General features: G+C 39.3%; 1 protein-coding gene across 2 annotated transcripts in view; it reads left to right on the top strand.

The window, feature by feature from the left end:
* Window positions 1-5999: 5999 nt before the first annotated feature.
* Window positions 6000-23070, top strand: part of LOC141736057 (solute carrier organic anion transporter family member 4C1-like) — a 31859-nt gene continuing 14788 nt past the window's right edge. For both annotated transcript variants that reach the window (XR_012584892.1, XM_074569705.1), the window contains exons 1-5: window positions 6000-6283; window positions 11566-11829; window positions 18253-18447; window positions 21088-21184; window positions 22082-22203. Coding sequence is in view for 1 of the 2 variants with exons in the window: in XM_074569705.1 (XP_074425806.1) it covers window positions 6070-6283; window positions 11566-11829; window positions 18253-18447; window positions 21088-21184; window positions 22082-22203 (892 nt within the window). In the remaining variant the exon portion in view is untranslated. The remainder of the gene's footprint in view (window positions 6284-11565; window positions 11830-18252; window positions 18448-21087; window positions 21185-22081; window positions 22204-23070) is intronic.

The following is a 23070-nucleotide window of genomic DNA, read 5'->3' as shown; positions in this document are numbered from 1 at the left end:
CCCTAAAAAGGCACTATTTGCCTGCTGCTGAAATCTTTTTTGTGACAGATCACAGAATGAAAGAGTGGTTAAGGTTGGCAGAGGCCTCTGGAAGTCATCTGGTCTAATTGCCTGCTCAAACACCACCTACAGCCAGTGCCCAAGACCATATCCAGGCAGCTTTTGAGTATGTCCGAGGATGGAGAATCCACAATCTCTCCAGGCAACCTGACGCAGTGCTTGGTCACCCTCACAGTGAAAAAGTGTTTCCTGATGTTCTGATGGAACCTCCTGTGTTTCGGTTTGTGTCCATTGCCTCCGGACCTGTCACAGAGCACCACTGAAAAGAGCCTTGCTCTGTTTTCTCTGCATCCTCCCTTCAGGTTTTTATAGACATTGATGAGATTTCCCCTGTTCTTCTCCAGGCTGAACAGTCCCTGCTCTCTCAGCCTTTCTTCATAGAAGAGATGCTCCAGTGCCTTCACCATTGTAGTGGCCCTTCGCTGGACATTAGCTCCATTTCTCTGGACTGGACACACTACTTCAGGTGTGGCATCACCGGCGCTGAGTAGACGTGATCTGAGGATGAAGCAAGTGAAGCAGAATGAACACAGAGGCAGTGTGCTTTTTCACTTGCCATATAAATGTCAGATTTAATTCACCGCTGAAAAAAAAAAGGAGTTGCCATCATGGTAAGCATAGCATTTAAGAGAGAAATTTTGTGGATTTACCTGTTCCTGCTCTGTATATGCAGAATTTATTTTACATCATAAATCTTTACTAACTGCCCACCACTAGAGGTCATGTATTTGCTGATGAAATAAACTATGAGGTGGCTCAAATTTCATTTGGTTTTGTTCAAACTGGGAACCAGGCAGAAAGAAAACAGAAGAGACTGCCCAGTTCTAGAAAACACTGAAACTAGTGTTTCTGAAAGTAAATGAAATAATTAGTTCTTCTCTATTCATCTCATTAGATTCCAAGGGTAGAAAACAATCCATGGAACTTACTATGTGAAAAATCAATGACTGCGTTAAGGGATTTGTCACATTACCTCTGAATATGTTTACAGGTCAAAGAACATGAAGTTTACAGAAAACAGGCAAGGTCTGGCTAGAAGTAAAATATTACAGCATTCAGATAAAAACAGGAGATGCCTTGACTTTTCACATTGAGGCATATTCATTAGACAGTTTAGCAAATGATGGGAATAACTATAGCCTTTACTATCACTAACCAAGTAAACAAACCTGCGTCCACTTAGATGTATTTCACTGCAGGATAAGTTGATTGGATTTCCCAAGGACGAAAAAGGCACAAAAGTAAGACTAGAAGATCCATTACTAATGTCTTAATAAAGACAATAATTCAAGAAAATGCCTGCTTTACCATATATTCAAAACAAGGAAAAAGTTGATGTTGCTTCTTTGGGCCTATACTGGCGTCAGAATTAGACACGGGGCAGATTAAGAGCTACATTACCTCAATTAACATAGATACAAGACTGTGAACAAGCGGAGAGGTTAATGCTGTGTTTGCAGAAGCACGTGACTGCCCTGAGGCACAATCTAATTTAGAGATACCTTGGGCTAGTTCAGATCCTACAGCAGAACGTACCCAGCTGTATTTTTGCTTTGTTCACTTTCAAAAGAACAAATATAGTCAAAAAATAATCAAACCCAAATAATTTTTGCATAAATAACTAGAAAACTACACACAATCAAAATGCTGATTTTACATTGTTTCCAAAACAAACACATCATCAGGACTTAAATGGCATTAAGATTTTATGACATATGAAACAATGAAGACAGTGAAGAGAAAAAAATAACTAATGTATGAAATTCCTGGTTCTGCAAGCCAAGCAGGTAGGCTAATTTCTAATCTATTATGACTCTCTCTGAGTGCTAACATATCCCAATCCACATGCCTCTTCAAAGCAGGGAAATATACTTGGTAGAGGTGTTAATTGCATCTTTAAATACCATAAAGTAGATAAAAATTCAAGACCCAAGGCTTTTTCTCACTGGAAAAAAAAAAGCAGACAGAAGGGAAGATTCTTCTTTAAAAAAGGTAGTGTTGTTTTCACACGTCTTCCTTTAAGTGAATTTTGACCTAGGCCAAATAACAGAAAATTATGCGGAGAGAGCTACCATAGTAGAGATAAAATAATCCACAGAGGAGAAGGATTTTATTCAGAGTGCCAAAGTATCAGAAACAAAGTTGTGGAAGAATGTGACATCTGGAACATTCAGCGAACATTGAAAAGCTGCCCAGAAAATGTGTTGTAAGGATCCCAGGTAATCTACTTTGCATCTTATTTTATAGCTGGGTAGAGTCAAAGGGAGTATTGTACTGACAAAATGTTGTGCCATTTTCTGGGAGATAATCTTCTTACAAGGTGAGAGTGGGTCTGTGCACCACTTGGCCTTTAAATGAGAGGGGATGGCTTTGAGATGCTTGAAAAAAATGTTTTAAATACGCCTTTTTTTTTTGCCTTATCATCTCCGTCATGTGATGGCAAAAACCCAATGACTTTCAAAATTCAGAGAATGGCAGTTCTCAGACTTTTTAAAATGCAACTCTATTTCTTAATATAATCTTAACTAGAATTCCTGTAGTGGGTCTATGATCAAAACTGTGACACACCATGACACCATTCAACAGGGGAACTCTTACAACTTGTGAGACTGCAGAAGCTGTAGCTGATGAAGTACAATACTGTGAAGTTAGAAGATGACTACATTTTATAATCTTTCCGCAAATTCAGACTTTTTTTCTTCAAAATACTTGTTTTTCTCTCTGCAAGGTATTTCAGTAGGAATTTTATTATATTCTTCTGAGTTAACCATCAATTTTTTCCTAGAATATAGTTTCCCATTCCCACTTCACAGGAGCTTTGGATCAGAAAAAGACATCCTAGTTAATCAGTTCTTATATCCTTACCCTAGTCATAATTTTTTCAACCTCCATGTAAAGTTTTAGAATTCACTAAATCAATTAGAAGTTTGTTCCAAAACTCTCCTCTACTGAAGATTAAAAGCCTTCTAATTTCTAAGAGAAAATTAATTACGGTCAGTTTACTCATTTGTTCTAAAATTTTCTGTTGCCTTTTGTCCTTCTCCTTATGATTGCTTATTTTGTGGAGTGCTTCATGTTGCTAGACTAAACAATCTTGTTTCTTTCAATTCTCTGTTGGAAAATAAATTTATCTAGTAATCTTTCTGCACATCTTCCCCTTTAAAAGGGATTTCTGGGAAGTTGAGAATCCAAGTGGTACACAGTATGGCAGATAGCAGCTTGTAGAACAACTTCAGCAGGTCTCCATTAGATGTCATAGCAATACACACATAAGTTGTAAGTCATATTTGCCTTTTCCATGAGTAACCTCCATCTAATCCAACAGATTATTCATGTCGCAGTCTATTACCATTTTTATCTGCGCATTCTAGATACTTTCCTACAAATCATTTGTATTTTGCTGTTTTCAGGTAGGTTGTGTATCCAGTCCTGAATGTCAGAAATTTAAACCTCTTTAATAGCTTTAAGCCATGTCTCATATTAAGGCACTTTATAAAAGCTGGTTGAATCTACTGCATTTCTCTTTAAATTGCTTGTTGAGGAACAACAGTATCATTCAGGCACCATAACCAGTGCAAAAATATATCATATTTTATTTCCTCCCTCTCTACCTATGCCTGTGGCTTTCTCCTAAAATCTGTATTCTGCTATCAATGTATAAACTCTCCAGAGTTCAGTATTTAATTCCCTGGATTATTCAATTCCCTATTTAATTCCCAGGCTAGGCCTAGACCAGACACCAAAATGCTACCCTCCACAACTTTTTAAAAAATGTTGGCTTCAGCTGAACACACTATTTTTCATAGCGAGCACCACTCACTTCTCTTTTTCCCTTCCCTTCTGTCACTTTCCTGTGATGATAAAACCAAAACTGTCAGTTGGGAGGGTGACAACTAGATGAAGGTAACAACAAATCCAGCTGACCTGGCAGATCAAGGGAGTTTTTTATGTCTCATTAGCAGTATAATAATTTAGCTATGTCATGGATTATTCTTACAACTCTAGCATGTAGGCACTCTGGCAAAGATCAAGATCTTATTTCAAATGACATGTACTACTTTATTTTAATGAGGGGGAAGAAAAATTCAATAAAATGCAAACAAACACAGGCAAAGACTTTACCAATATGCTATTCCTGAAACAGGTTAGTGTGCCAGCTGGTTTAGGCACATCCTTAGACCTCTCAAGATGCTGTTAACTGGGATACATCTTGATAACCAGCAGAAAAAACATTCCAGACTATAGCCTGAAGGTAATTTCAGAGTTTGAGGGCCATCAGTGACCAGCAGAGGAACGTTTCATTGGGGAGCAGCTGCCTGAGCTCCCGTGGGCTGGGGAAGGTCACTGCTCGCTGTGGAGCTGGGGCAGCGCCGGGCGGTGGTGGTGGCTGAGGTGGCTGAGGTGGAGGGTAGGGAAGGCCCAACTGCCAGGGAAGCCCATGGCCCTCCATCTCCAGCCACCACCCGCTGCCCTTAGAAGCTGCAGCAGCAGCAGGAGCAGCCGATTTCTCAGTTGCAATTTATCTATATAAATAAATAGACACACATCCTCTTCAACCTACTGCTTTTCTTTGTGCAGAAGATCATCTCCATGTAGTTTCTACGCTGCTAATCAATACTTGTAAATGTGTGCTTCTCTCTGAAGAGCTGTGGCACTAGGGGATGAGAGGATGGTCGGGAATTTGGGAGAGTGTCCTGGCTTTCACTGTGAAACCAAAGCCACTGCTGATGTCTCCAAGTTGTCTCTAAAAGGTTTTGGACTCTTGAAAGGGGAAGGACTCTTCAGGACAAACCTGTACTGCCCAGAGATTAACACCAGTGGTGGTGGTTAATTGATCCCTGGACTCCTTCCTAGTTGTTCTTGTGCAGATGAGTAAAATTAATTCCCACTATATGCAAACAAATTTGGTACTTCCTTGTACACTTGACAGATTCTTGATGTCTGCAACTGAAGGAACTTGTTCATTAACTGGAAGCTCCTGCAGGTGGAAACTTTCTGTGGCACAGTAGGGGAATATTTCCAAAGAACGACATTTGCAAATGTCCAGGGTTTCTTTTGATGGAGATGGGTTTCCACACCCAACCGGGTCATCTGCCAACTCACTTGCCCAAAGTGGGAAAGCACCGTATCTGAGGCGGGTGGGGGGTGGGGAAATCCCTTTCACTTTTTCCAGCACATTTTGAATTTTTCGGTTTCTCGGAAGAAACATTCATGAGGACGTTTTTTTTCAGGTGCCTGATTTATTATTATATTTTTTTTTCCCCTCAGGGTGAACGTTGCTAGCAAAATCGGCGTCCCCTTATTTTTTGCTGCGGGGGCTGCTGGTGCTGGTGCCACTGTCCCCCGCGTTCCCTCCCCAGCGGGACTCCCCTGGCCGCCCTGCCCCGTTGTGCCCGGCCGCCGCCCGCCTCCCACCGCCCGCAAACCGGGAAGTTCAAAGCAGAACTCGATCGGGAGGCGTGAACTTGAAACGAAACACACGCCGGCCCTCGCCGCACCCCGGGATGATGCCCCCCCTCGACGTTCGTCTGAATGGCTGCCATTAACGTTACGTGGGCTCACTGTGCGGGGGGTCTTCCCTCAGCGAGAGCGTTGCGCCGGTGCGGATCAGTCCCGCCGGTGCGGATCGCCCTCGCCGGTGCGGGCCGGTCCCGCCGGTGCGGGCCGGCCCTGCCGGCAGAGAGAGGCGGGCCACGGCCCGGCGGGGCTGGAGGCCGTTTCACCCAGCGGGTGCGGGGGGAGGCACCGGCAGCCACCACTGCAGCCCCCTCCCCGGCTCAGAGGAGGCAACCACCAAGGCCAGGGGTCCCGCCGGCCGGCGGGAAGCTGGGGGACACGGTCCCCAACGGCCAGGGCGGGGCGGGGCCGGGCCGCACCGCCCTCCTCAGAAGGAGGGGGAAAGCGCCGCCACCTGCCCCCGTCAGGGCCGACCCGCCCTCGTGGTATTTAGAGGAGCGTTGCGGCCGGGTGTCGCTTGCAGCCGGTGCCGGGCAGCGGCCTCTTAGCGCCATGAAGGGTGGCGGTATCGAGAACCCGGTGTTTGAGCCGCCCAGCCCCGACCTCGGCCGCCAGCGCCAGGCGAGTCCCACCGAGGTGGATGCCAGCGTCCCGGCGGCTGAGGAGGGGCCCTGCGGGTGGGGCCGCTGCGCCCCTAAGGCTCTGCAGCTCTGCAACAACCCTGAGGGCTACCTGGCTGCCTACAGCCTCCTGGCTATCTTCCAAGGTAACCCGTCCCTACAACCTTGTCCAGAGCCCCAGGCCTTGCCCTGCCTCTTCTCCACCTCCCCTTGGGACCTGGCCCCTGCTGGCCTTCTGCTGCTCTGGGTGCATCTTCCTGCCCATCCCCGAGCTGCGGGGGAAGCCAGGTGGGAGCCCGGGCTGGGGAAGACAGTGGGAGAGTGTTGGCGATTTGGGTGGTGGATAGGGGGAGGCAGGGTTCCTCCAGCTGCCCAAGTCTGGTGCTGTTGCTGAAAAGTGACAGTAGTGGCTTCACTGGGGGAAGTAAGTAGCCTAGTGCCCTGGATAGGGAAGTTGCTCATACAATATTACTCTCTGTATCTCACTCTGTTCCTCTTTTCCTTCTTTCCCACCTATCTTTTTGACCAGTGCTGAGTCCATGGCTCCGTGAGCTCTGTGCTTCATGCTCTTGTCTGTGCTGCGTCCCCATTGCTCACAGGGGAGCAGTGCTCCATATGCGCTTCACGGGTTGAGACACATGAGCCAGGGTGTGAAACACATGATACAAAACAACAGGCGAAGCGTTAGTGCCCTTGCATGTGCTTTGTTACCTGCCTGCCAATTAAAAAGGTACCTTGGAATGGCTGGGTGGGACTTAGGGTAATTAAGATGGCTTTAAAAAAATCTGGTTTTCTTCTGTGGATCCTAGTGTAGCCATCTTTCTAACACTTAGCTAACAGTTTAACTTAACCTGGCGGGGAACCTGAAGTTTATCTTACTCTTGGTTTTTTGTTGTTCAGCTTCAGATATTCTTGCCCGTATTTTTGGTTTTATGTAATAAGATTTGTTAGGGCTTTGGCAAGCCTTAGGCTTAGAAAACAGTGATAATGGCTGAGGGAGAGAGGACATTGTAGCGTATCAAATGTACAAACTTGAGGTTAGATATTTGTCCGTCAAATTGAGATACTGGATTAATGTTCAGAACCCTTCAAGTTCATTGGACTAGCTAGAAAAGAAAACTATTCCCTGAAAAACTAGGAGTCTTTAAAGCTCATCCTTGTTGCTCATAAAGAATGAGACTGTTGTAGAGTGGTGGGTGGGCACGTAGGAGAAGAGATTCAGTGCTAGAAGAGCAGGCAGCCTATGCTGAAGACATGTGGGATATGGATGGCTGCATTCCTGCCTGGAACTACGCTGAGGTAACTGGGATGGTCTGAGGAGAACTGAGCAGGAGTTTGCTTAAAACCTAGAAGGATCTGATTCCTACTTGTGTTGCTCGTAAAATCCTTAGAAGAACTGGTGTGTCTCAGTATGTGTTTCTATGAACTCCTTCTGATTTCGACCTGTTCAGAATCTGATCTTTTCTTAGCATACACGTGTTGTGTTAGGAAAGAATCATCTAGAGAATTCTGGGCAGAGCCTGTTGTTTCTTGCTTGTATTTGAAAGGCCATGCTACAGCTGGTAGGACTAGGAGGTGATTACTGTTGCAGTTGTCCTGCTGTTAGCTCAAATTTATTTTCTCTAACAAAAGAAAGGGAGGGGTGGAAGAGCTTCTTACATAGCAGATTTCAATGTCAGCTGAGTGGTAGAAGACTTTTAGATCACGTGTGTGTATTTTTGTAGTTTAAGAATATGGATAGGTGATCAAAAATGCCCTGAATGTGACACTGAAAAGTCTCAGATTATATTACACTAGTCAAAAAATCTTGAATATTTCCAACACTTCTAAATTTGCTGTAGTAGTATTTCTTAAAATCCAGTTTGCTGTGCTGATTTGATCATCTGCACAGCTGAATAATGAATTCAGTATCATTTAAATTTTATCTTGTAGTAGTATAGATAGGTTCACAGTCAAAAAGCTCTTGTATTATAAGAATCTCTGACCCCGTAGGATGCTATGGGTGGTGGTTATGCCACTTATCCAGGTCTTGTTCCTGTTATCTGACTGGAGATGTGTGCCAGACCTCAGGAGAGGTACCTATCTAATCTAGTTCAGATTTAGGGCCTTAATGTAAGGAAACTTCTGATACTTGTTTTGAAAGCTGATGTAGACCTTGTGGCACTCTTAATGATGTGTTATCTGGATTTTCTGAACAAGTACCTTTCCTTTGGCTAGATCATAGAAAGGAAACTGGGCACTGCAGACTCAAGTTGCAAGTCTTTTTGAGAAGCAGAAAAAACAAGAATCACTTTCAGACAAGAAATTCAGTGCTGCATGTGGACTGTGAAAATATTCAGGTTTTGCAGCTTCAGAGTTTAGATAAAAGCACACAAAAAACAACTGTGGTTTTGAAGTTATGTGAGCTAGTACTGTGCTTTAGCTTCGGATCTAATTATTTAATTTACCCTCCAAATTACAGAAACCATCACTGAGGATGATAAAGTATATCTATAAAACTTGCTAATGGTAATGAATCTCCATGAAAGTTTATTTCCTAATGCGCTGGAGTAATGAAGTAATCCTTAACACACTTGTGATGTATACAAACTGTTACACTAGAAACAATGAATGAACATAGTGGGCAGTTATCTGCAGTGACCTGGGATATGTGTGTAGATTTTTGTATGTGTGTGTCTAACTGAAGGAATGTATTTATCAGGCCATTTTCGGGCTGCCCTAGGAAAGAGGTTATCATTATCATTAGCACCTGATTTGCTGTATTTCAGCTTCTCAGAAGATCCCAAGTGAAACATAACTCCTCATTTCTGGTTGTTTCCGCTTCAAGTGTGTGCAAAACCTGTATTTCCAGAATTGAAAACACTTTTTTTTTTTTGCATAGAACATGGTTACATGACTGATACCTTTCTGTATGGCACTTGGAGTTGCATAAAATTATGATTGCATCTTGTAATACAGAACATGGATATACTGCTGTTCATAGCTGTAGTAGCAAACAAGACAGAAGGTATGTCTCTCTTTGAGTACAAGAAGGACTGTTTATTCCTCATGTCAGTAATAATTTTTTTAAACAAAACAACAGAACCACTGTATGAAACTGGTCTGATCTAATTTGTCTGAAAACTTTGGATAGCACTAATATTTTATACTCTGATTAGATTTGTTGCTGGAAGGACTTTTAAATTTATCTTCTTTTTTCTTTTTTTAATTTGGTGTCTGCGAACCACTGCTTTAAAGCTACCATACTTACAACAAATGTAAAGCAACTTTTTTTTTAAATGGATGAAGGAAAAATATGCCTGTTTTTCATTAGGGCAAATTAAGTTGGCTTATGATTAATCTGGATTTTGTGGGTCAGTACACACTATACCTAAACTTCTAACAGATGGGGCAGGACAAGAAGGTTTTGGGTGAGAATAGTTAAAAAATAATCTCTATACTACTATTTAAATGTTGAGATGGCCTTGTAGGATTTGTGTTTCAGATCAAGTTAGTATCAGCCAGAGATCTGAAGAGATCAGCCAGTATCTGAAGAGACTAATTAATTGCTAGATGATGGCATTAGAGAAGTTATGCTACCATTCATCATATCTACATTTTACAGATGAAGTCTAATTATTTGATAAAATTAACTGCAAGGTTTTATGGCTTTTAGGATGTAAATTAAAGGTAGCAACTTAAACCACAGGTAAAAGAGACTGTCTTCTAGTTCTGTAATCAACTTGCTACATAGCACACCTACTTCATGTGAATGTTTTAAGGCCTTAGTAAATGTTTCAAGTGTTAGCAAATGGGAAATGCTTGTTTGTTCATTCCTTCATGCTAGTATTGTTCTTTGGTCAATGCTCCCTTAAGAAGAAAAGAAGCAAGCTGCCAAATGTATAAAAAAAGGCAGTGGAGGAACACCTGAATACTTCTGTGAATCCCTTGTGAATTTAAAGGTGGTGGTCAGACTGACAGGTGAAATTGGCATTCTTAATAAAGCGGCTGTAGTAGGGTATTAGAAAATTAAGATTGTGCCAAGAACTGCCTCCTTATAGAAAGCTGTAGTGTTTAGTTATGGTGGGAATTGGACTGATAAGAAAACAGCTGGTTGATCACAGATTTGGAGTAATGTTTTTTTTTTTTACTATGTAGAGCACTTTAAGCAGATCTGTTGAAGTTCAGCCTGTGTAGTTGCTCTTCTGGATGGTGCAATTCTTCTTGAAAGCTAACTTAAATCCATTAGTGTCCCTAGTCATCTGTCCCTCTCATCTGGTTTTGGAATGACAGTAGAGAATCGTGTTTGAATTTTAGAAAGAGGAAGGATAACTGTAGGGCCTGTGTCATGAGAGATGCTCAATCAGTTGCCTCTGAGTTTACAGAACGCTTAAATCTTGTTTGCAACTGTGACTTTAAGACTTCCTAACTTTTTTCCGGGGTAAATATTTTATTATGGGCACAGTTTAATTAGGCTACCCTGAAGTTATCTGTCACTGTCATGAAGTACAGCTATTCACCTCATTTTTAACAGAATCCTGTTTTGTGACTGTTAAAAGTAAACTCCTGTGAGTTTAACTACTTGGTGTTTCACATATGAACAGAATGTGATGCAGGATGGGAGATTTTAGTTAGTGTCTAGAGACAACACTTCTGTAAACATGGACAGTGTGTATAAGCATGCACTGGCAATTGTGGCTTACTTGCTTATACTTCTGGATCAGTTTTTGGGAGTTCTCGTGTGCCTAAGTAGGACAGCTTGTGCATGACCTTTTCTCCAGGTTGCCTGGTATTTCTGCCTCAGGGAACCTCAAGATTCAGAGGGTGAACTTTTTTCTCAGTTAAAGTAGATCACCTCAGTTATGCTGAAACAGTTACAAAGTGTTTTTAAAAAGCTTTACACTTCTTTATATTATAGGGGAAGGACGTTCAAAAGCCTTCATGTATCTTCTCTTTATGGTGGCAGGGAAGAAATGATGTTTGTTTGACAATCATTATTTGAAAGCTATGTCCTGAACTTGCTTCAGTCGTAGCTTGTATTCTGATGCAAGTCATAACCTTGACTAATTTCCTTTTAACTTATACAGTATCTTATGATACTGTAATGCATTCTATTTGAAATCTCTCTGTACTTCAAACTGAATCTGGAACCTTAATACATGAACAGAACTTGAGACATGGTATTTTGCCGTCTTAATACTTGAGTGTTGCATCTTTAATGCCCACAGGAGAGAACAAAATTCAATAGGTCCTGTGCAGTTTGGCTGGCTTAAGTTGGTGCTCTATCAATCCACTATATACTTGCATTTTAAAGCTAATAAAGACCTTAAAGTGTAGCTTTGTAAGTACAGTCATTTTAACCCTTCCATCACATGATGGTAAGTTTACCCTTGCAAGTCTGTCAAATTACAGTATCTTTGACTAATTATCTCCTTTTTTCTTTTTGTAGGTATTGTGGTAAATGGCCTGATTAACATTAGTATTTCAACAATTGAGAAGCGTTATGAGTTGAACAGTTCCCTCACTGGCTTAATCTCTGCAAGCTATGACATTGCTTTTTGTATATTGTCACTGTTTGTATCTTACTTTGGAGAAAGAGGGCACAAACCACGATGGCTTGCTTTCTCAGCATTTATGCTAGGATTGGGCTCACTTATATTTTCCTTACCACACTTCAGTAGTGGAAAATACCAGTATGGAGCTAAACTTGAAGGTAAGTTTATCCTTATGTTTTGAAAATGATTAAAAAAAAATAAATCTCTATAGCAACTTGGTGCAACTCTTGATTTGGTACAAGTTAGTTAATCTTTGTCAAAGTCCTAAAAATAGGGTATTATCTCTAACAATGAAAATGAAATGGTTCTGTGGAATCTGTACGTTCAAGATCTGTCTCTCTGCACAGTGAACTTTCTTTTTCAGAACAGATCTGAGTGTCAATGTCAGTTCTTGCTCATAAGCAACGTTTGAATAAAGTGCTTTTTTGACTTGCATTGATTAATGCAATTAAAGCTCACTTTGTGTAAAAAAAAAAAAAAAAAATATCTGGCATTTCTTTGTGAATAGGCATGCAAGTTAGGTCAGTGGTGTGGAATAAATATTACAGGAAGGCTGTTAGACCTACAGTCTTCTTGTTGAAAGGTGGCTATGTGTTACAGTTGTTTTGGGTTTTGAACTATTAAATGTGTCTTGAGTAATTCATTAACAAGTTTCACTAAGTTCTTCTAAAATGTTGATTGAAACTTGTGGGTCTCTGAAATAAAGAGGGGACAGTACTGAACAATACTGAACAAAGTAGTACTGAAATTGTGGGAGTAGCTTGCTCTTGGATCTTGCATATCTTTCCTCATAAAACAAAGCTTTAAGTGTAGTGTGCTTAATGCCAACTATTTGCATCTCAGCTTAGTGGCACACCTGTAACTAATAAAGAAACATCTAGATATCTTTAAAGCAGGATGACTTAATCTTTTAGGATTGTCTTAATTGTTATTGTAGTGTTTAATCAGACTTATGTCTTCAATGACTAAGCACATTAGGGTGGTCACTAAAAAAAAATCAGTAGCTATTAGGCAATCTCATGGAAGGTTCTCAGTCTTCCGGTTGTTGATTCTCAAATTAGTTTAGGTGTTAATCACATCACACACTTCCATGAGCTGTCCAGAAATCAACCATTAGTTAAATAACTTTGGTAAGCAATTGTTCACCTTCTAATAAATGAGGATATGAGGCAGAAGTCAATTGAACTTTTAACTGAACAAGGCCAAAAGAAAAAACTCTTCAGTGTTGGGAGGCTATAAGCAGATGATTGTTACCCCTTAGTAGAGGGACAACAACTTACTTCTGACTGTATTACAGTCCCATTTCTCTACAATTTCAGTTTCAGTATTATACTCCCTGCTTTTCTAGTATGGAAGAGAAGCTGAATTTAATACAAAAAAAAAATTCCAACCTGATTTTATTTTTTTTATTGAAACAAGGTTCTGACAGGGTGGGAGTGTGATGGGAGATGGCCAACTATAGCAACTGGTCCTACCAATTTGGGTTGAAATCTCAAAGAAGCTGTTACTTTTTCATCAAACATCTGCCACTTCATCCATCATTAAAGATGCTGTAGGGGTCTTGATACTTTATTAGGGATCATGTTCTACATGGACTTTTGAAATCTAAAAGCTGTAGCAAAAATTTTAAATGGAACATGTAACTTCTCCGTGGCACTATAATCTGACTGAACTCATGCTGGTTTGAATGCTGTAATGCAGGTACCTATGCTGTGACTGTGGTGAACAGATTTAAGCAGTTAAGCTGATTTAAACAAAACACTATCAAAGGTAAATGACTGCAGAGTGTAGGAAATGTCTGCACTATGACAGACTCAATGTAAACCTGCACGTGCTGTGCAATGGCATCCTTTAACAGTTAAGTGAACCACAGTACATGATTTTATAGAATGTCTGGTTTAGCTAGTTCTGACGTTGGTGAAGCGTCTTAACTATACATTTGGTTGCAGAATTAATAGCAACACCCCCAAAAAAGCTTCTTTGCTTATTTGTTTGGATGAGTAGTTTATAGAGATTTTAATGGATTAGGACTAGACTCCTTTGTTTGATGCTTTGTACTAAGTGTAAAATCTACCACCTAATTTACTTTTGAACAGTTCCTAGTTGGTTACTTGATTACTTATGTTCATCTGTTATATGTAAGTACCATGAGTTTCACTTGCAAGACAACTTCAAAGTATAGTTCAGAACAATATTTAATATGGCTACTTTAACATTTAATAGATCTAGGCTGGAATACAAAATATATCTAGCCTCCACTATAAGGTTTACAGACTTCCCGGAACTTACTGTTTTACCTCCAGGTATTAATTTACTTTTATTCTGAGTATATACATATCGTACTCTACAAAACTATTCAATTTGAATTATTTATCATAATAAACAATCTTTAGAAATAGTTTAATCCATTTTCATATTGAAAGAGCAGTTAACCAGTGGTCTACCTATTTACCAAAATTTGTAGCCACAACAAACATGTCTTGTCTAATCTCCAGAAAGGCTTCAGACTCAAATTTGTAATCTAGATGTAACCAGTTATTTGTTCTGATAAAACTTTTTTTTTTAGGTTACATAGGGTCGTCAGTGTCTCAGCTGGCTCTGATATTTGTAGTCAGAAGCTCCATCTAGTGGTTTATCTGTAATGAAACGGTTCTGTGTTTTATTACTGGTAGACAGTACAAAGGACTGTGAAAACTGCAGATACTATAAGCAATGTACTTTTAAACTTCCATCTTGGATCTTACTGAAATATGCTTAAGTTTGTAAAAGATGTCTGTCAGAGCAAATTTGAAATGTAGCTCTTCACTTTACACAAGGAATGTAACTTTATTGTGAAGACAGTCAAGCATTGCAATAGATTACCCAGAAAGACTGTGCAGTCTGTATCTCTAGGGGTTTTAAGACCCTGCTGAATAAAGGTTTGAGCAATTTGGTCTGCATTCAGTTTTGACACTGTTTGGATTAGGAGGTTGAACTACATGAGTCCCTGTTGCCCCTACCAACTTGAATTATTCCATGAGTCTCTTCAGTTACAGGATGTGAATGATGTCTTTGGAAAAAAGAAATATCTTTGTTAATAACAAGTCTTAGCCATTTGAGTTGAAATGTTTGTGCTTGATTTGAGAAGAGGAAGAATGACTTGAACGCCTTTCTTCAGTTCTCTGTTTTACTGGAAACTCAGATGGTGGATAAGTCATTTAGAGTCTGAGAGTTAGTGAATCTTCTCAGGAGGGCATTAATTGATCTTTTTTTCCCAGAACATGTCGAGGACAATTAAAGAGTGAAAAAGACTATGGCATTTGGGTACTAATGGCAATAGAATATGTGTGATGCCAGCCTCTAATTTGACTGTTTTGTCATGTACCATTACTATCTCTGTGTTTTTTCTGTTGATTTTGCTCTCTGAAGAGACTATCTCATTAGTTGAATAATGGATAGTGCTGCTGTTCTCTACACTGTTTGGTCTGTTTCTCTGTACTACTTAGATGTTGTGTAATACTGTAACATCTGTCCTTAGAAACCAAGAACTTAGTCTTCATTCAACATATTCATTGAAGCTTTGAGTGGCTTTCCTATTCAAGACTTAAAGGGTGCACAAATTTTTAAGTTTAAAAAGAACTAGAAAACAAGCTGTGTGTTATTTCTTGCAACTCTCTTTAAACTATTCCCCACCCCTCAAAAGACAAACCCCCCCCGCACCTACTGGCTGCAGTTTGAGATGTGAGTAAGGTTAGTCTTGACCTGTCTTCTATTTAATGTAATTGCTAAAGCTTCTCACAGTTGGTTCCACCTTCTTGGGTAGTATGTTGCATTAGATATTTGGTAATATTTTGGTCTTTACATAACTTGGATTCAGGTAGATGTGTTAGATTAAAGCATGCAAGAAGGTTTATAATGACGAACTCTGTTAGATGGCGTTGCCTTTAATGCAGTTGTGCTCTTTAAAATGCAAGTCTAATTCACTGATTTATAGAAGGGAAAACAAGTTTAATGAGGAAACAGTAGTTAACATGGCCAGTCACACATGTTGAACTTCTCTTAGAGCTTGGCTTATCTCAGGTTAGACTTTCTTGGCCGTGTAAAAGCCAGTGCCTTCCCTCTCCACCATTCTTATGACAGCAGCAAACAGGCTTCTGGATCTACTTCAGGTTAGATTTAACCTGTGTCACTTTACCAATCTGCTTAAACCTTGGACTGGTACAAGAAGGGGATGACACAAATGGCTGAGAGAGTAAACTGTTCTTTGATGGCAGTTCTGACATGCTGGTTTAAACTAATCTCATAGTTTTGTGGTAAATCATCTTTGCTTTTAAAGTGTTTCTTGGAAATATGAAATATGGTCTAACTGCACTGACTAAGTGTACTTGCTGATCTTAAAAAAAAAAAAAAAGAGAGGCCTGATAGCTGATGCAAATAAAAGTATTCTAATTGTATTAAAGTGCATATTGATTGTTCTCTTAATTTTGTAGTTATACCTGATTATGTGGTTCTGAAAACAAACTACTGTGATAAGCTTTTTCTCCTCTCAACATCAGGATAAATTTCCTAGGGCATATAAACTGAAGAGTTAGAAAACTGAAGGAGAGAGGCTATAATCAATTAGTTACACAGTGGCACAGGCTTTTAGATTGACATGAACTGAGACATTGAGGGTGAGGATGGGGATTCATGAAGAACCACAGTCTGCCAGAGTTAGACCACCAGTACCAAGCATAGGTAACCTGCTTATTTCATGAAGCTATTTGTAGATCTCAAATTAGGCTACACTTTTGTCATTGAACATGGTTCGTGTCATTTTCTTGCTCTGCATTGCTTGTTTTCTGATGTGTATGTTTTAACAAGATACTACTACTTGTGCAATCCAGTAAAATAACTATCTAAATGCTGTTTTGGACTTGCCCAATGAGTATTAGAATGTAATTTATGACAGCAGGTGTATTGTATATATGTGCTATACATGAATAAGTGTATATTAGCAAGATATTGTAGGACATGATGTCCTTCTACAGTCAGTTTTAGAAACTGTGCATGTAAATAGTATGAAGTTATCCTGGTTTAAGACTTAATTTCCTGCAGAAAAGAGGAATCTCGCTAAAGATAGCAGATTGACAATAAGTGGAAAATACACTCTAAAAAACTTAATTTTCAGAGTAGTAATTCATAATAAAATGTTCCCTGCATGGCTTCATTAGAGCATTAAAATGAGGATTGTTCCTAAGTGGAAATGAATGAAAATTTTAATGATTCCTCCTCTTGAAGTTTTTGCATGACTACGTTGACCGGTTTCTGTGCAACAGCACTGAATTACCTGTTGTGTGCTACATGATTCTACTACCACTATAGTGCTGCTCCTTCTGGAGGAAAACAGGGTGAAGCCCATGGATGCATTTATAACATCAGCTTAGGCAGCTCTCTTTAAATATCTGCTGTGTGGCAAGCGCTTTCTTGTGTGTTATGTCCTGTGAGCCCGAAGTGTGGACAAGCTTGCCCTTTGTTTGCTTCAGTAAAAAGTGCTCTTAAGTAGAAAAGGACCTGGGAAAAACAATGTGATAATTTTGTAGCAAAGTATTGAGAATCAAGCGGTCTACTCATCTGACCTGAAGGGTGTTTTCATACATTTGCTCAGCATGGCTTGTTTCCACCAAAGGGTTTATTGTTGTCTTTAGGGTTGTACCCTCTTCTATGGAAAAACCTGGAAAGGACCACAGTCCTCTTTTTCATCTTGTCACTTGGGACTGTCTGCTACTAAAAATGCAGTGATAGCAAGAGGAAGGAGAAGAGAAAACATACTCCCTGTCTTCAGTTCCTCTTTTCTCTTCCCTCCTCATAGTGCCAAACATTACAGGAGCAGATGCAACCTTAAGCTGTTTTACCTCTGCTTCCCTCTTTGTCTGTGTGTTTGGACAACTACAGAGGCTTTACATTGACTTCTAATTCTGGACATACGGCGTTGTATGCCCTACAAGAGATAGTGGTGTGGTTTTTTTAAGGTGTCTCTCTCTTTTTTTAGGGAAACACTTCTCAAAACAGTGTATGAGAAGGGAGGATTATCTTTTCTTGTGACTCTGATGACTGTGCTTTCCTCTCCAGCAGTCCAACTTTACTCAGGTTGCTCAGGCTGCTCTGTCACTTTAGAGTGGAAGTTGTTGTTAGTGCTCCTCAGAATCATTATAAGGTACAAGAACAAAACGAAGTGTCTGTTACCTAGGAGTATTCACTAACCTGTTGAATGACCGTTTGACAGTTTGGTGCAGTTTTTGGTGTGTTTTTTTTCTGCATACATCTGGTCAATAATGCTTTCAATAAGGCAAAATGTTTTAATAAGACAATTGCATCCATCTTTCCTTATCGATAAGGAAACAAAAACCAAGCCATGATAGTATTTCTTTCGGGGGATATGATGTCATAGAAGGTTATGGCCCTGTCATGTAGCATATATTAGTAGGCCTGGAAACTATAATGGGAGCCTGGCACTAACAGCACTTCGTATGTAGTTTAACTTTCAGTACGGGTTTTTCTTCAGTTGGACTGTGATGAGCTGGGTAACAGAGTTTTAAAATCCTGCTGTCTCTGTCTTTCAGACACATGTCAAGTTCCAGGAGCAAGCTCTGCTAACTTCACTTGCAATGCCAGCACAAAGTCTTCACTTCACAACTATTTGTATGTGTTTATCCTGGGACAGCTGCTGCTGGGAGTTGGAGGAACTCCACTATATACTTTGGGGACAGCTTTTATTGATGATAGTGTCCCAAAACACAAGTCTTCCCTTTATATAGGTAACTTTTAAAACTGTTTATAACACATTGTCTGGGTAGATCAAAGCCTTTCAAATGCTTTTATGAATTCCTCTAATTAAATCAGTATTATTGTTTACTTATGTGTGTAAAGTGTTTCTTTATCAGTTACTGTGCAAGTTAGATATTAGTCTGCTATAAGTATAAAGTCTTTTCTATAGTTATTTTGCAGAGCTTGGTAAGGCTACTTTGCACCTGTCCTGTTTTTTCGTGTCAGTAACTGAAAGTGATTTAAGTGGTTAAATAGCCTGTCCATTAACAACAAAACTATTTGTAGAAAAAATTTGCTTTTTAGTGTTACACGTGTTGAAAACTACTGTATATCAGGTCGTAGCCAGACCTTACTGTATCCTTTAATGGTTTTATTTATTTACTTTCTGTCAGTAGGCTGTCCCCTCAGTGCAGGGACACTCCTGTGGATCATGTGATCAATACAGTCCTCTAGCCACATAGAGTAAATACTGGAAGTATCGTTCCTTAACTGAAAGTAAAGTGATTGCCTAGGAACATGGAGAATGTGTTTTGTCTTACTGTAGGGCTGTTTGAAAGCTAAGGAATACTAATTCTCAGCACTGGCTTTTAGTCTTTCCAGTCAGCATTCTCTGGGTTATGTGTGTTTTTACTGCCAAGCTCATTGCAGTCTGTGTCTTCTATGGGTATGAAGACGTTTGCTATTTTCCCTAAATTTTAGGTGTAACCTGGTAAAAGTATGTTAGCCATATTGGTAACTCACAGGAGGAATTAAAAGCTTTTAGGTTCCTGGACTGTTTTCCAGACTGAATCAATATTTTAGAGGGCAAAATTGAAATCATCATCTATTTGCACACAATTCTTGATTAGTTTTTCCGGGTAAGCCACTTCATTTGATTCCAATAAATAGAATAGTTGCATTTGTTAAATCTTAAATAACAAAGACAGCTTTTATTTTTGCTGTTTCTTTATATTGAGGGAGAAGATTATTACACTTTTTTTCTGAGGCCAGTGAAATAAATAGAGCAGAATTAGGGCTGTCTGCATGATTAGAGGATCAAGAAGTGGCCTGAAAACTCAGGAAAATGGTTTCAGTGTTCTGTTTGTACTTAAAATGTAACTGACCAATACAATAAATCAGTGCTTGTGCAATCTTCAGACAACTGCTGACTTCAAAAAAACAGTGTATTCTGCCTAATATAACAAAACTAGAATGCAAGTGAGTGGACAGGTAGCTACATTAAGCTTCACTTCTTTTTCTTGCTTTTATGCAACTTATTGAGGATTTAAAATATATTGTGTTTCTTTGCTTAATGCAAGAAGGCTTGTGCAAGGCAGTAAAAAGAAACCCTAAAACTTTCTGCTAGTGTCTGTAAATAGCTGCTAGCATCTTAGACTATAAGTTTGCAATTCATAAGTTAGTAGTTTCTTTCTCTTCTGAAACTGGGTGCATTTTCATGATGACTGTTCTTCTCTTGCTGAGCTGAGGCATCTATGTTTAAAGCCAATGAAAAGTTAAGCAATTCCAAATGGTAATTTAAATTGAATGATAAGTAGGAGGGAATAGACACCTTTTAAGATAGGCTTGAATTTCTGTAGGTGGAATATAGACTTAACTCGTAAGATCCTATGAGCATGTCATTATTTCCAAAATACAGAAAAATCTGGGATATTTCAATTCAATATCAGTGGTTGCTTACTGATAATTGAGTGGCCCCTTCTACATCCCTTCCCCTTCTTGCACCTTCCCACCCCATCCTCTCGTCATTCTTTCTTGCTGTCTACAGAGAGTGAAATAATACTAAATACTCAGAATCCAGGTGCTCTGCAAAAATCCAGATTCTTCAACCTTCGATAGAATATCAGCAGTAAGGATGCCTGTCTTACTAATTATTTAGACAGCTTTTTACTATTAGTTGCAAACCTTTATTGGTGGAGACAATGCTCCTGCCAGCATTGCAACAGAAATCTGGCTGGCCAGGGAGACTATAGTAACACTGAGAAAATCTTGTCCTACGGCCAAAAAAAAAAAGGGTCAACCTAAGAGTACTCTTTAATAGGATATGGTTACACCTGCACTTTGTTTTTTGTTGGGTTTTTTGTTTGTTTTTTAGAACTGTCAGGAGCTGTTAAGAGCCCTGGCTTTGTATTTTAAGGCTCATATCGATAAATTGTAATGCATATGTGTGGCAGATAATATGCCAAAAGTTTTAATGGTACCCTGGCTTCTGGTCTTGGCAGATCTAAAAATCAACAAGACTCAAAATAAAAATAAGTAGGTTCTTAAAGGTTCTGGGCATGTACTATTAGTAACTGATGCTCATAACAACCTCACTTAAACTTTTTCTCGAGCTGGATTGTGATTGCAGGCACAAGATGTGCAAAAGGCAATCTAGTAATGCATAAAGATGATTTCAGTGAAGTGTTTTTTGCTGAACCTCTGGAGTTGCAGCTTTTAATGAGAGCTGCAAATTTTCTTGTCAAGGGACAACTATGAATTTTTTCTTCTGCATGCTGTGGTGGAAGTAATGAAAGTGAAAGAACAGGTTGAATTACAGAAACCACTTGGTCTGAAGTTGATTTTGGAATTTTTTTTTTAAAGAAAGCTTTAAAAATTTACAGTGAACTTGATGTATTTATCTTCTCTTCTAGGAATTGGCTATGCCATGTCACTGCTGGGTCCTGCTATTGGCTACGTCTTAGGAGGGCAGCTACTTAATATTTATATTGATATCCAGATCCCAGAAAGGCAAGATACAACTTAGTCTTTTGCTTTCTATTTTCTTTTCCTAATAATTCAGATTAAAATCTTCAGCTTTTCTCCATGTAAGGAGGAGAAAGAGCTTTTCTTTGGAAAATACTGCATCTTCAAGAGCTTCTTTAGCTTGGTAACAAGTTGAGTTACATCCCACAGTGAGTCACGCCATTGTGTGTGAAAGTTTTTCTGTAGACCAAATGCTTAGTTCTAGCTTTTTGAGATATTAACTGTTTTAAAGCTGATTAAGAAAAAATGCTTTGTCTTTTGATTACTTGTTCATTTATGTTTAGATTGCAACTATTGATTTCTTGTGCAAAGTTTCTCTGAGGTGGGATATGCGGGGTAGGATACCCGTACTTACCTCCTCAGGAAGAGCTTGCTAGAAAATCTACCAGTTGAGTAACAGTCGACTACTCAAAAAATAATGTTATAAATTGTACTGATGTCCAAACCAACAACTTCATTTACACTTATTTCCTGTGTTTTAGGGACTTTGGATCAATGCAATGTCATTCTGAACTTCTGTATTGGCTTTCACATAACTCATTGATCATGAAGATTCTTTCTAAAAAAAGCTTTTTCAGTATCTTGAGAACGTTACAGGAAAATCAGGGCCAAGTCATGGCTTTTAAATCAGAATGAATTCGACTAATGAGTTGAAAGCTATATTTGGTATAGAATGCAATATTGTTATAATAAAGCTGATGAATGTGCTTTAAACAAGCAAACAATAAATTTAATTCATGTAAAAAACAAGAAAATGACAATATTCAAAGTCTTTCTCTTAAATCAGTATTAAAAAAAAATAAATTCCAGCTCACTGACTTCTGAAATTTCTGATTTAAATTAATGAATGGTAAACCTGCTTTTTCCAAATTACTTTCCCAGTACAAAGATGGATCAAGATGACCCACGTTGGCTTGGAGCATGGTGGATAGCATTTGTTGCATGCTGTTTTGCAATTTGGCTTCTTATAATACCTTTTTCGTGCTTTCCGAAACACCTACCAGGTAATTGTTTAACAACAATGGGCTACTTTGGAAGAGAGACTTGTTTACACTTGTGAATTTTAGACTGCTGGACTGTGTGATTCCTTTTTGATTCTGTTTCTCAGTAAACTGTGTTTGGCTAAAACCTGATGATAAATACATTGCTTCCAATATGCAGCCTTTAAAACAAGGTGAATGGGCTAGAGGGAGGATCTTGCGTATGTAAGGATGTACGGTAGGACTAGAAACAGGTACAGCATGGAAACTGATGGTAAAAGTTTATAAGAGGCTTGCAGCTAATCATCCAGGCCTGTATTTAAAGCTGCTGTGTTACCCACCAAGAATCATAAGGGAATTCCATTGACTTAACTCATGCATTGTTGTCTTTGTTGCCTTCCTGTTTTGGGTGGAATAACAAAGCATGAATCAAAATATCCCAGAGCAGTCTTCTAAAAATAATAATTTTAGTATAATTTCTGTTCGGGCAGATATTATCTAGGAGTCCCTTGGGAGAGCATCTAAAGATCTTACTATGTTTATTTGGAAAGAGAAATGATGAAGGAAAAGGAAAAATGAAGTAGGGAACTGTGGAGAATGTAAAGACACTTCTAAAAAAAAAAAATAACTATATATATATTGAAAGGGCTTCAGGATAGTCTGAAATTCTTAGGATATCCCTGATTATATCTTCTTACAGCCAAGGCCTTCCAAGGGAACCCTGATGCATTCAGCCGAGTTCTTCTTTCTGCAGCAATACATTATTGATCTTTATAGGGATGTGTACTGATAAAATATTTAAGAAGGCTTACAATGTCTGAACTAGTTTTACCAAGGAAAGGAAACGCTTATTTTGATGCTTTTTCTGACTTTAAGTATAAAGCACAGGTA

Source organism: Larus michahellis, chromosome Z (assembly GCF_964199755.1).
Source record: "Larus michahellis chromosome Z, bLarMic1.1, whole genome shotgun sequence".
Lineage (NCBI taxonomy): Eukaryota > Metazoa > Chordata > Aves > Charadriiformes > Laridae > Larus > Larus michahellis.
Note: the sequence above shows the minus strand (reverse complement) of the source record. Positions and strands in the feature narration are given on the sequence as shown.